The sequence below is a fragment of the Nyctibius grandis genome, chromosome 3, assembly GCF_013368605.1.
Source record: "Nyctibius grandis isolate bNycGra1 chromosome 3, bNycGra1.pri, whole genome shotgun sequence".
Taxonomy (NCBI): Eukaryota; Metazoa; Chordata; class Aves; order Nyctibiiformes; family Nyctibiidae; genus Nyctibius; species Nyctibius grandis.
The window spans coordinates 30,290,416-30,302,730 of record NC_090660.1 but is presented as its reverse complement, the minus strand read 5'-3'; the positions used below and the strand labels follow the sequence as shown (position 1 = coordinate 30,302,730).

At 45.2% G+C, this 12,315-nt stretch overlaps 1 protein-coding gene across 1 annotated transcript in view; it reads left to right on the top strand.

Moving 5' to 3' along the window:
• Nucleotides 1-995: 995 nt before the first annotated feature.
• Nucleotides 996-12,315, top strand: part of ANKRD33B (ankyrin repeat domain 33B) — a 44,824-nt gene continuing 33,504 nt past the window's right edge. The window contains exon 1 of the mRNA XM_068396985.1: nucleotides 996-1,436. Within this exon, the coding sequence (XP_068253086.1) occupies nucleotides 996-1,436 (441 nt within the window). The remainder of the gene's footprint in view (nucleotides 1,437-12,315) is intronic.

Here is a 12,315-nt window from a genome sequence, read left to right as displayed (position 1 = left end):
AACAGTCAGGTCTGTGTTATGTGATTTAATGAATCACTTGCTTTAAAGCTCTTCTTCAAAGCATAGAAATTCTGTATAATCATTTTCCTTAGTTTCAATATTTATTTCGAAAGAAGAATTCTCGCAGGCTAGCTGTTTTCCTGAAAAGTTTTGCGTACCTCGCTGTAATCACGGCTTTCGGGACCACACAATTCGTGCTCAAGCACTAACGGCAGCTTCTGCCTCGCCTGCCCCGCTCCCCCTGCCTCTCCCACCCGCGGGTGGGCTTGCGGTGGGCCAGCTCTCCGCACCGAAGCGCAGCCCCCGCCGGGGTGCCAGCCGCGGCGGCCCCGCAGGCCCGGTGCGGGGCTCGGAGGGGCTCTGGCAGTTCACGTTTCCCACCTGTCAGCTGCAGCGGGGCTGCGCGGCGCGCAAGGGGCAGAAGCGGCAGCTGCCCGCTCCCCCCGCAAACCGCTCTGACACCGCGCCCCTGATGTCAGCGCGCTAAGCCGGAGCCCAAATCTGCTCAAAGAGATGCTGAGCGGATTACGGGACAGGAGTTTGCTGACTGCCTCCTCTCCCCAGACCTGCCCTGCCTGCCGGCAGCCTCTCCCCGCTTACCGCAGCCGCCGCTCTGCCGCACCAGCGGAGGTGAGCGAGCCCGGACCGGCCCCCGGGGGAACCCCGAGCGGCAGCATGCCCCGGCCCGGGGGGGGCCGGCCGCCCCGGGCTGCTGGAGGGCGACCCGCGGTAGGGGCCTGAAACTTGCGTGAGGGGGGGGCAGGGGATCCCCTGCCCGACGCCGGTTCGCTCGGGGAAGAGCCACAACTCCCGGTGGGGCAGCGCTCGGCGGGCGGGCGGGCGGGGGCTGCCGGGGGCACCGGCCGCCGTGAACGCCCCCCCCGGGCAGTGCCCCGCGGGCGGCAGGCCAGGGCGGCCCGGCGGAGCCACTGACCGCGGGGCCGGGCGCCGACTGGGGCGGAGGGGAGCTCCCGCGCCCCGGCCCCGGGGCCAGCATGGTGCTGCTGTCGGGGGACGGGGAGCAGCTGGCCGGGGAGCGGGTCTGCCCCGCGCCGGCGGAGAAGGAGGTGCCCAGCGCCGAGGCGGAGAGCAGCCCCGAGCAGGGGGCGGCGGAGGGGGCTGCCGCCGAGGGGCCGGACGAGGAGGAGGACGAAGAGGATGAGGAGCAGGAGGAAGAGGAGTGCGAGGAGTACGATGACTTCTCCGAGCTGCCCGACACCTGCAGCATCGTCTCGGACGACTCATTCTACCCGCCGGGGGGGCTGGAGGACGAGGACGAGGAGGACCGCTGGTCCCTGGAGCGGTCAGGGAGCGACAGCCCCGAGGCGCTCTCCTTCTTCCGAGCCTGCTGCACCAACAACGCCATCGTGCTCAAGGCGCTCATCCGCCAAGGCCTCGAGGAGGAGGAGGTGCGGGAGACCGACCGCAACCGCCGGGTGAGCATCCCGCGCCGCGCCCGGCCCCCGGCAGCCGCGGGCGTCCCCACGGAGGGGAGGGCACCTCCGCTGCCGCGCCACCCCCCGAGCCCCCCCCGTGGAGCAGAGGCGGGGGGAGGGCGGGGGCAGGCGGGCGTGGGTTGGGTGGCACCGCTGTCATTGGAAGGGGGGCTGTCCTGCAACTCCGTGGGGGACGGGACCCCATGCAGCGGGGATGGGAGAAGGGCGCGAAGCTTCGCCCTGCTAGACGTGACTTTGGCAAAGGAAAGGTCCGGTTTATGGGAAGAGAGAAAGGCTGAGATTCCAGGTTTCCCGACGTCAGTTTTGAGTCGGGTCTTGCTTTCCCACAGTTTACTGGGGAGAGTGGCATCACTGGTAATGGTGGCGTTCAGCAGGGCTAAACCTTCCTCTTTCCTGGCCAGTCCATCCCCTGCAGTATTTCACACTTTTCACATGGAGAATTTGAACAACTGTTCAAAGTTTCTGTTTTCCTTTTTTTTTTTTTAATTTAGCTCCCCCAAAAATGTAAGCTTGCTCCCAGTTCCTAGAACGCCAAGAAGGGCTCGGGTTATTCCTGTACTAAAATCCGACTTTTCGGACTTCTCCTGGTATTTGTTTTGTTGCTGGTCACCTGTTTTTGGATTTTGTGTCAGTACAAGGTTTGTGAACCGTTTTTTGCCTGTTACTTAGTTAACTGCAGGAACAGAAGTGTTCTTCACTGAATCAGAAGGTGAAAAGTTGGGAAAGATTTCCTGGATAACATGTAACTGGGACATTTGAGCAACAATATTGAAGATTAGCAACAGCAACTCCTCTCACTAGTACTACTACAATTTATATTAAAACTAGGAATTTTTACTTGTAGTTTGCATAATCAACAACTAGTCTATGACAGGAATGTTTTGAAAGAAAGCCTGAGTGATTTTAGTTGGGCAACTGACTTGCACGTTCTGGCAAATTGAGTGGTCTTTGCATCAAAAATAGTGCAATAATTTGGGTTTGGGGCTGTTTGGATGGGGGCTTTTTTTGTGTCTTAGATTTATGTACTTGTAGGTCTTTTCCTACAAAATAGCTTTACTTCCCCCCTCCCCCAAATGATTGTTTTTAATACAGATTTTTAGTGCTCTGATTTACAGTAATCTTCTGCAAAAGATACAAATACAAGAAGTTGTATTAATGCATCTGAGGGGGCAGCAAACTATGGCATGGGGGTGGGAATGAGCAGCATAGGGTAGAAATGTTTTAATTCAACTTTTCTGCCCAAGCCAACATACAATGTAGCTATACTCTTAGTAACATGTGAGATCCAAACATACATGACAGGAGATTTTGAAGATCCTGCAGATACATCTATCCTGTATACGAGGTCTAGGTCTGAGCTGGAGCCCAAACCCAGTCCCGGCATGGTGTGGACACTCGCCTCCACTGAGGCCCATTGATTCAGCACGCCTCAAGTGTGTGATGATGGGGCAGGTTTGGCCCCACTGTACGTGTGGCATGAAAGACCAAGTGCCCCAGGGCTGTCCTTTCTGCAAAGGTGGCCTTCCCAACCCAGCAGAGGGTATGCAGCTGGCTGTGAAGCTGGAGGCATCCTCCGCCTCAGGGCTGGGGTCGTGCTGAGCTGAGTCAGGGGTTATGACAAAGCTGAGCATAGGCATCAACCCTCACCCCCCAGCAGCTCATTCTGCAGAGGTGATCAGATCAGGGTTGTGAAAACAGTGGATTCACGTAGTTGGACAGCCCTCCCTTCTCCATCTCACTTCCCCAAAAGCAAGTTATTCTTTATCCCTTCAGCTTCCCAGTAAAGAAACAAGATTTTAGCTTGAATCCAAACTGAAAGTTCCTCTTATTTGTTCACACTGTTAAAAAAACAAAAGTTTTTCTCTATTTAAGCAAATATTCCATTTGACCTGAAATAAAACTTTGACATCAAATTATCTTTTCTGCACTTTTTACAAAAACAAAGAAGTTCGGTAATTCAGCAACGGTTGGACTCGATGATCCCTGAGGTCTCTTCCAACCTGGTTGATTCTGTGATTCTGTGATTCTGTGATTCTGTGAACTTCTGGAAGCCTCATGAATGATGTGGGAGACAGGAGTTCAGATTCTCTCTCTGCCTGAGGGGATATGAACCCTCACAGCGGTACAGAGCAGGACAGCTTAACTTTTCCAGACAGATGTGAACGGGATGGGAGTAACCTTTCTGCTGGGAAGCCAAAACGTAGGGGTGACGGCAGTCCCAACGTCCCCACAGCAGGGCGGGCCAGCCTGCGCACTCCTCATGCCCTCTTCCCGGGATGGGAGCAGGGGACTGGCCCACAACCTGGCCGCCTGGTTAAACTGCAGTCTGTTCTCCACAGGCTTTCAATAAAATGTAGAAATAAAGCACTGACTCCTCTTCTGGTTTTGTGCATCTAGTCCCAACTTTTTCCCCAGCCACTGCTGTGCAGAAAATCGGGTCAAATTCACGTTATTTTGCAATAGAAAACCACTCTTTTCAGGGAATTTTGCATGACAAAAAGGGAAGTTTCCCTCAGCCCTTTTAATGCTCTTTCTGTGGAATTTTTGCAACTCTTGAATTTGCATAGCATATAAAATCATTGTGCATTGCCCATAAACAAAACTTAGTTTTATTGCCAAAAAGTAACTGAACGAATTACATACACCACTTGTGATAATGGAATTTTCCAGTTGCTGAAATCTGTACTGTTAGCTTTCAGCATCTTCTTTCACCAGGATGTTTGTTTACAATACTATCTGCCATGGATTTATTGGAAAGCATCTTTTTTTTTTTTACACTGTGAACAAATAAGATGAACTTTTGTTTCTTCTAAGATTTTATTTCTTTTCTGTGAGACAGGAGAGAGAAGGAAGAATAACTTACTTTTTGAGAAGTAGGGTGGTGAAGGGAGGGCTGTCCAACTGAGTAAATTAACTATTTTCCCAACTCTGATCTGATAACCTCTGTTTTGTATATACAATACAGTTTCATTTTCACAATTTAAAAATTACTTTTTTTTCAAAAGAGACAAAGCATGTAATGGGTTATGGTAGTAAGACAATGCTATATTTTGATTCTGAAAGTAAACTCAAATTTCAAAACATAACATGAAGAAGAAACTTCCTAATGGTAAAATTCTTAAAATTAATTTGGGCACAAACAGCTGGAGTTTTGCCATTGTTTTGGTTTTAAATTTTGACCTTGGCCCTAAAGCAATTGGATGTGAAAATGTAAGATTCGGAAGGAATTATTTCCAAAAATGCTAATACCCAGAGGTAGACTTACTTATGTTCCTCAATCTTCTTTTTCAAAATACGTCAATTCTCTCTTTTGAGACAATTTGCCAAGGTGGGGTAGTGGCTTTTCATGGGGTTTCTGCAGAAGCCTGTTTTTCCTGTGCTCTGTTCGTGACCTGCAGAACCACCCACCAGGCACAGGTTTTCATTAAATTCACCTTCCTGCAGTAAACCAGACTCCACAACATCTGATGTACTAGTTACCACATATAGCCTGAAGACTGGTACCTCCCTTGTCTTGTTTTCATTGCTGTCGAGACAACAGCAGTTTATATATCATTGTCTGCATAGGATCCCCAAAGGGCTGATCCCCGCATCTTCTGTTGCACTGCTCTCTGTATATGGAGTCCCGAAAGACTGGCTTGGTACTGCTCGTTTCCTCTCCTTGCCAAATCTAATACTGAAATATTTGAAAAAAACCTGTGACATCATATAATATACTAATTGTGGATCATGCAGGGCGGCCTCTCATTCATTAATGTTGATGTATTTACCTGCCTCATGCTGACAGTAAAGAGGGATTTGAAAATATATATGAGAAAATAAAATGGTGGCTCCGGTGAAATCTCCTGATCTGATTGAGAACAGAGTGTGATCCAGAAAATGACGCTGCTTTTCTCCACTTGCTGTGGGGACTGGTTTTACCTCTTTACTAGACACATTTCCAGAATTTCAGATATTTGTTTCTCGTAAGTTTAATACCACTTCATATTAAACCTTACTTGGAGACAAGAATTATATATAATCAGAAAGAAAGAGTTCCAAAATCTGGTGTTACCTAACCACAGAATGAAAGCAAATTTAGAAATTTGCCATGACAATAGAGAAGGCAATAAGGGATGAGTGGGAGAAAAAGACAAAGAACATTCTCATGCCAGATTGAAAATAATCACTGCAGATCATCTGTAGAAAGGTTTTGTGTTAACCATTCATGTGGTGTAGTCTGTATTAGCAGATATTCCATAACTCTGTATTTTAGAGTTGATATACGTGCGAAAATATTCTGTTGTAGTCTTTTTCAGCTTTTCATTTTTTATGTCATTGTTCAATGAATCTTTCATCCGGTTCCATAGCCAGCTAGGAACCAATTTGCAGTTAAATAGTTTATTGTTGTAAGTATACCATTATATAGTGGAGATCATACATTGGTGATCTTCGTTTTGCCCACTCATAAGGTGTGAAGACAAAATAATCTATGTGGCTCAGCTTGTGAGCTCTTTCTTCTCCTTTCAGAAAATATTCCTCAATCCATATATGAGCACAGTTAGCTTTTCCCGTTAATGCTTTACACAGGAAGCTGTTGATCAGTACTGCTCTGGAGTTAAGTTTTCCCTTGAGGCACAGTGGTTGTGCAGCTCTGTCACCAAGCGGGCCTGGATTTGTTTGATTTTTCTTCTCTCGTTTTTTTGCTGAAGGAAGAAAAGAGAGTTTTGAAGGCTGCTGTTGTTCTTCTTGATCTAAATTTCATTTGATTTTCCCTCTCATGATGCTTAGTAGAAAAAACACAAATGAAGAACTACCTGGGGAGGGACAACAATGCATCAAAGGCCTGGAAGTTGCTGTTACTGAATAAACAAAAATAAAGTAGCGATGTTCTGGCTAGAAACCTGCTTGAAAACCTTGTGAGAACATACGGTTGTGCCAACTGTGGAAGTAAGCCCAGAGAAGTAGGAGCAGGAGAGAAGTTTCCTGGGGGGTGGTTCACACCATGGTGTAGTGCGTGAATTAGGAAGATAGTTTCCCTGCTCTCCTTCTCTCCTCATCAGAGAGCAGTGGGTTCCTCCAGAGGGTGAGTCAGGCGTCTATGTTATGCTTTTGCTCTAACTGCTGTCCCCTCATCCCCTGCCAAAGAGCCTCCCTCTGCTGACTTTTGAGAGAGTTTGCAGAGACTGGGCACATGAGTCTCCTCATTTGGGCACCGTGCGTACCTCCTGAAGTGGTACGCTGCATTGGACAGCATCAGAGAGCGATGTCTTGAATTGAATGGAGATGTTTCTCTGAATGCAACCTAGGTTTGTTTGTGTGTTGCTGGCTGTAAAAGGACATTTGGGAATGGCATCACTCACCCAGACTCCTTATTGGACCGGTGATGACATTGGAGGCATGAGATATGTCATACTGGTCTCCCTGCCCTATGCTGCAGACTGCTCCTCAGCAAGGCAAAGAAGCCCACAGGCTTTGTACTGCTACAGCAAGACTGCATCAAACAACTCAGCTAGTTTAGGGAGCGTTACCCTTCAGAGTTTTTCACAGAGAGATGCACAGTGAGTCCTTCATGGAGTTGACACCCAAATTTGTCTTTGCCAAAGGGCTGTGCTCCTAAAATTGTGACTGGCTGAGAAGGACATGGAGCCAGTGGTCCAGTTCCCGCTTCCCGGGTGAGGGAATATTGTGCTAGATAATGCTCTTCTAGAAAGTCATGTATCACAAAAATTGCTAGAGCTTGTGTAACACTCCATTAACCCGTTTTTTATTATTTTTGTTATCTTCACGATGTTAGCATGCAAAAATAAAAAATTAGGAGTACAGCATTTTGTGGTGAGAGATGAAGATCTCCTTGTTCCATACTGCTTTTCAGTTGTCATGGCACATAGCGTAAGTCAACACATGTCAGAAAAAGGATTTGAAGAATGTTGTCTGCTACAGTGCTGGGAACCTTTTTCATATTTTCACAGGCAGTTTCAGTTCCCTCATATTCTCTCATACAAGGTATTCTCACAGGAGTGATTGTATTGAAACTTAACATCATGACACTAAACCATGAAAGGGAATTTTTTAGGGTGGAAATAGTTTTAAAAAGACCCTAACAACAAAAGTAATCTAATTTTAACCCTTCAAAAAAGTACAAAAATACCCAAATGGACTAAAAAAAGTCCCTGGAAATACGTATGTGTTTAAAAAGGAAGTGAGTAAGCAAGGCAAGGCAAGGAATAGTAGATGTCAAAATACAGAAGTTACTCAAAACAAATTGGGAACCCTTCAAATACTGTAATTACAACTCAAGGGAAGCCATCAGAAAGGAGCAGATAAGTATGGAAAATATGATGTCAGTTGGCTAAGTGGGAATTTGGTGAGCTAACCAGAGCATGGCCCAGACAGATACATACAGGCACTCGGAGGTGTTGCCAGAAGAGTGTGGGCAGCTTAGCTGTCTGCCCACCCTTGTCTGCATCCGTTTGAAGTGTTAGGTGAGTAATGTGTGTGTAAATCTGGCACAGAAACATATCCTTGGAAATAACTTAACTGAAGAAGTATATGCCCAGAACATGATTTCTATGGAGTAGAGGGAACAATTAATAATGACCATGAGGGTGCTTAGACATAAAGACTGGAAATGCATGACCAGACCTGCTGCATTCTCCATGCAGTTGACAGGTAGTAAGAAATAATTTGTACTTCGTGTCAAAAGCAGCATTAGCTAACAGATGTAACTCCTACTGAAATTGATAGTTACAGATTTGAAGGCCTCATCAACATGAGAAAGTTGTACAAGTTTAATCTAGTTTCAAGTGACCCAGTGATAAAGAGCAGTTTCCTTGAAGAATTTTGACAAATTACTTAAGGCAAAGTGTATGGAACAGGGGGGATGTTTTTAGCCTGGTGGTAGCCCTGAAATAAAGGTCGTTGCAATTTTTTGTTCTCGTTTAAGCAGTGTTTCATGTTAGTATCTTAAATCAAGTATTTGGACTTGCAGAGCTCCTCAGAAATGCAGCGAAGATCCTGGTTACCTAGCTGAGCACTGGTTGACTCCAGATGTAATAAAATATAGCTGCATTCAAAATCTAATGATAGTCTAACAAGACTGGTTGTCTGGGATGTCTTTCATCAATAATTATGACAGATCAATAACGGTGTCTTTATTAGCACATGTCTGTAACACAGGTAAGAAATGTGACCTCAGGATGCCTTACTGCATTTTTCCAGGAGGGTCTTTGAGGTTTATTTCACACTGCATAATGTGACACTGCTAATTCCTTCATCTTATTAGATTTCTAACCTATATAAAAAAAATTTAGTTTCCAGTAGCACTTCTTCATGAGCCTAAGGTAGCACAAATGCTTGGCCTTAGGGGTGTTCCAAATCTTTGGGAAAGGAGTGCTCCTTGAATTAGGATACTACTCTCTGTAGAAATCACTTTTCAGGCCTCATGTCTAACCTGAAACAAAGTGCATGCCGATACTTTTTCTCAGGAAGAAAATGGAAGCTGAAACAGATGGCACAACTAAGAAGCACCTGATTGCTCTTAAAAACTGCATCCTATTGAGTTTCAGTAGCCTGTAGGAGCTACTGGGCCTCAACTATGTTGGGAAAGGAAGTGGGTCTGAAAGCCCCAGAAGTCCCAAATTCTTCAGCTCCAAGCTAAGTACCAGTAAGGCATCGTCTGTACCTCGTCTATCAAGGCTTCAGGTCTCGACGCAGGGTCTCTGGGGAAGAGAGAATAAATGGTCCCATCTGGGCTCAGACCTGTCTGCTAAGAAGCGCCACGGAAGTGATGGATTCAGGTGCCAGCTGTGAGGGACATCAGGTATCCAATGCCACATCTTTCAGCATCATCAAGAGCTTAACTTTGAATTCCCTTCATATCCTTTGTTCCTGCTAGTGCTGGAAGCAGTGACGCTGGCTCCTGGAGGACCAGGGTCAGTGCTGCCAGGTGGAAAGGCAGGGATGAGGGTGCTCAGCCCCTTGTTGGGTAGTGCCCTTTTCAGAGATGTGAGACTTGCTTGTTTTTCACTCAGTCAGGCTTGTCGCTGAGTTTCAGGGGATGTTTCAAAAAGGCTTTTGAAAAAGGCACTTTTGCGTGTGCCACAGGAACTACTCATTGTCATACTAATCTTAGTCACTTGGCCTTGTGTGTGTGCTTGGGAATAATATAAACTAGGAAAATAGGTACCAACAAATGCTGAACAAGGAGTAGAAGTAATCAAAATACCTATTGGGTTCTATCCAGGTACTTCAGCAGGTACTATTGCATTCAAAATCTGTTCTGCTACTCAAGAAGAGATAGACTGAAAGATAAAAAAACCAAAGCTCCATTATACATTTTGGTAACAATTACTGTGTAACAGAGACCCAACAAAAATCAGGTGATTTATCGCAATACTATTTTGTGTTGGTAGTACTTCATCTTCACAGAGAAGAATGATAGTGACACCAGGTAGTAACACTTGTATGACTTTACAGGTGTTGGTTGCTTCATGCCAGATGAGCCTTATGCGCATCAGGTTTATTTTAAATCACATTTCATTAAAACACATTTTTCTTCCTCTAAATAAAAGTGATACATGATCACTAACTAAAACTCACTGTTAATTTTGAAATAAAGATTGATTTGGAAAGCGTCAGCAGTGTTTTACTTGCAGAAGGTCCCACTCGACGAGCATGGGCTGTGTGCATCTCTGGCACAAGAGCACATCCATCCTACTCAGAGTTAGCCTCTCTGGAGTAGACCAACAGTGTCCACACAGCCAACACTTGGCCCAGGTTTTCTCTGAGTCTCAAGTGCTTCTCCTAATTCACCATTGTTTTTAAGGCTTCAATAGAAAGAGCCCAAACGAGCATCATTTGAAAGGACTGGTGATATTTCCTGCTGTGTTATGGCTTTGGAAATCATTAACTATGCTGATACTAAAATTGGTATAATACCTATTTGTAAATGCTGTGTACATATTCCAGATATTGCTTTCAGGTGGGATGACATAGCTAATATGATGCTCCGTTTTTTCCCAAATTAGTGGTTTTGTCATTAATTTCATTACCTTTTCCAATTCTCATACTCTGTTTATACAAGTCATTGTCTTCTGGGTAGTTTTTTGGCAATTGACATAAAAAATATATCGCCTGCTAATGATTTTTCTGCATATTCTTCCTATATTGCATGTTGCTGCACTGTGGAATTAGGTTTAACTTTTGTGACTGAGGTATAGTTGCACAAAGGCTGCTTAGTAAAAACTGCTGATAGATTTTTTAAATAGAAAAGAAAATCTCAGGAGTATGTGAAAGCAATGAAGAACTCCCACGGACTTTATTTGAGACAGGAGTTCACCTTTAATGTTTTTATAAATAAAGTTACTCGCAGAAGGTTGCCCTTTTAAATTATTTAAAATGCTATGCCACGTAGGTTTGAATTTACCTATTTCTAAGGGTTCTTTCATTAAAAACAAAAATGAGAACCCTCCAACCTGGGCTAAATATAAACCTCTAGAGTACCCAGTGTGTCACATAGAAATAATTAAATACCGTAGGAAGAGTATGGTTGTCACAGAATCTGTAGTTGCACATCTGGCAGTGAATTAGCAATTCAAATTGTATCCACTGTGGGAAAATCCCACAATGTGGAAACAGTTCTTGTTTTTCAATTCTATTATTTTCTATTACGTCTGTTAAATTCCACAGGGAGCAATTTGAAAGCAAGCTGATGCAAAATGGGAATGACTCATGGTCAGGCTTTTGTTACTTCACACATTTCGGATGTATAATGTTTTGAGCCTGACCCTGTAGTACCCTCTCACATATGTGGGATTATTTTTTTTTTTGGTCTTTTGCCTCTGCCTCTTAGTACACAAGGTCTCATCTTTGAGACAGCCTGTGTGTAGACAGACTGACTGCTGACAACGAGGCCAGGGGCCACCACAGCTCAGAACTGGGCCCTTGGGGAAGTTTTGTCTCTATTACTACTGGAGAGGTGGGCTTACACGCAAGCCATTGTTATTAGTTTTCTGAAGTGGAATAGTGGCGGATAACTGAACATATTAAATAAGTTCATAAAAGCTGCCTTTCAGGGGGGATTTGGCTGCTTTTTGTTTGTTTTAGAAAACCTAGGTATCTTGCTATTTGTAGCTCATATGAGAAAAGGCTTGGCACACCTCTTTACCCTTTGATTGGGAAACACGGGAAGGCTAGCCATGTATTCATAAAAGTGTCCTTAGGTGTGGATGAAAGGAAAGGGAAGACTGTCTTTGGAAGGCGGTAGGATACTTCTGCATATCTGGAAGTATCACATGGGTTTGAAAGGTTTCAAGAGAAGGCAGAGTAAAAGCTTAGGTCCATAAAGGAGTTAGTTTAAAATATTTTTCTTTCTACAAAGAAAGGTTTTCTATAAAGAGCATGAAATAGAAATAGCTTGTTAGACAAAGGGTACAGAATAACAAGTATTGTTTGGTTTTGGAAAATGCAATACCACAAATATTAATGAAACCTTAGTGTTTAGACTGACAAAGCCCTTCTGAGGTAGTAAAAAGTGCAAGCACAATAGAAGAGTTTTCTGGTCGCACTGAGACAAGTGGTACTGCACGGTAAATGCCAAGATGTACAGAACAACGGCAGCCAGAGGAAACCTATGGCTGGGACGCAACAGGTTATTTTCCCTGCCTTGCTGCAGGCACTTCATCACCACCGTGTTGGGCGAGTCCTGTCTACACGGGAGACTGGGCAGCGTAACCTTGTCAGAGATGCTGCTCTGCGGCGCTGCTTCAGCAGAGCTCCCTGTGCAGAAACACCAGCCTGGAATAAAAACCATGTTGTTTCTGGAGAGCAGCTTGGTCAGAGGTTGGACGGGGGACTGAAGCTGGCTCCCATTTCATGG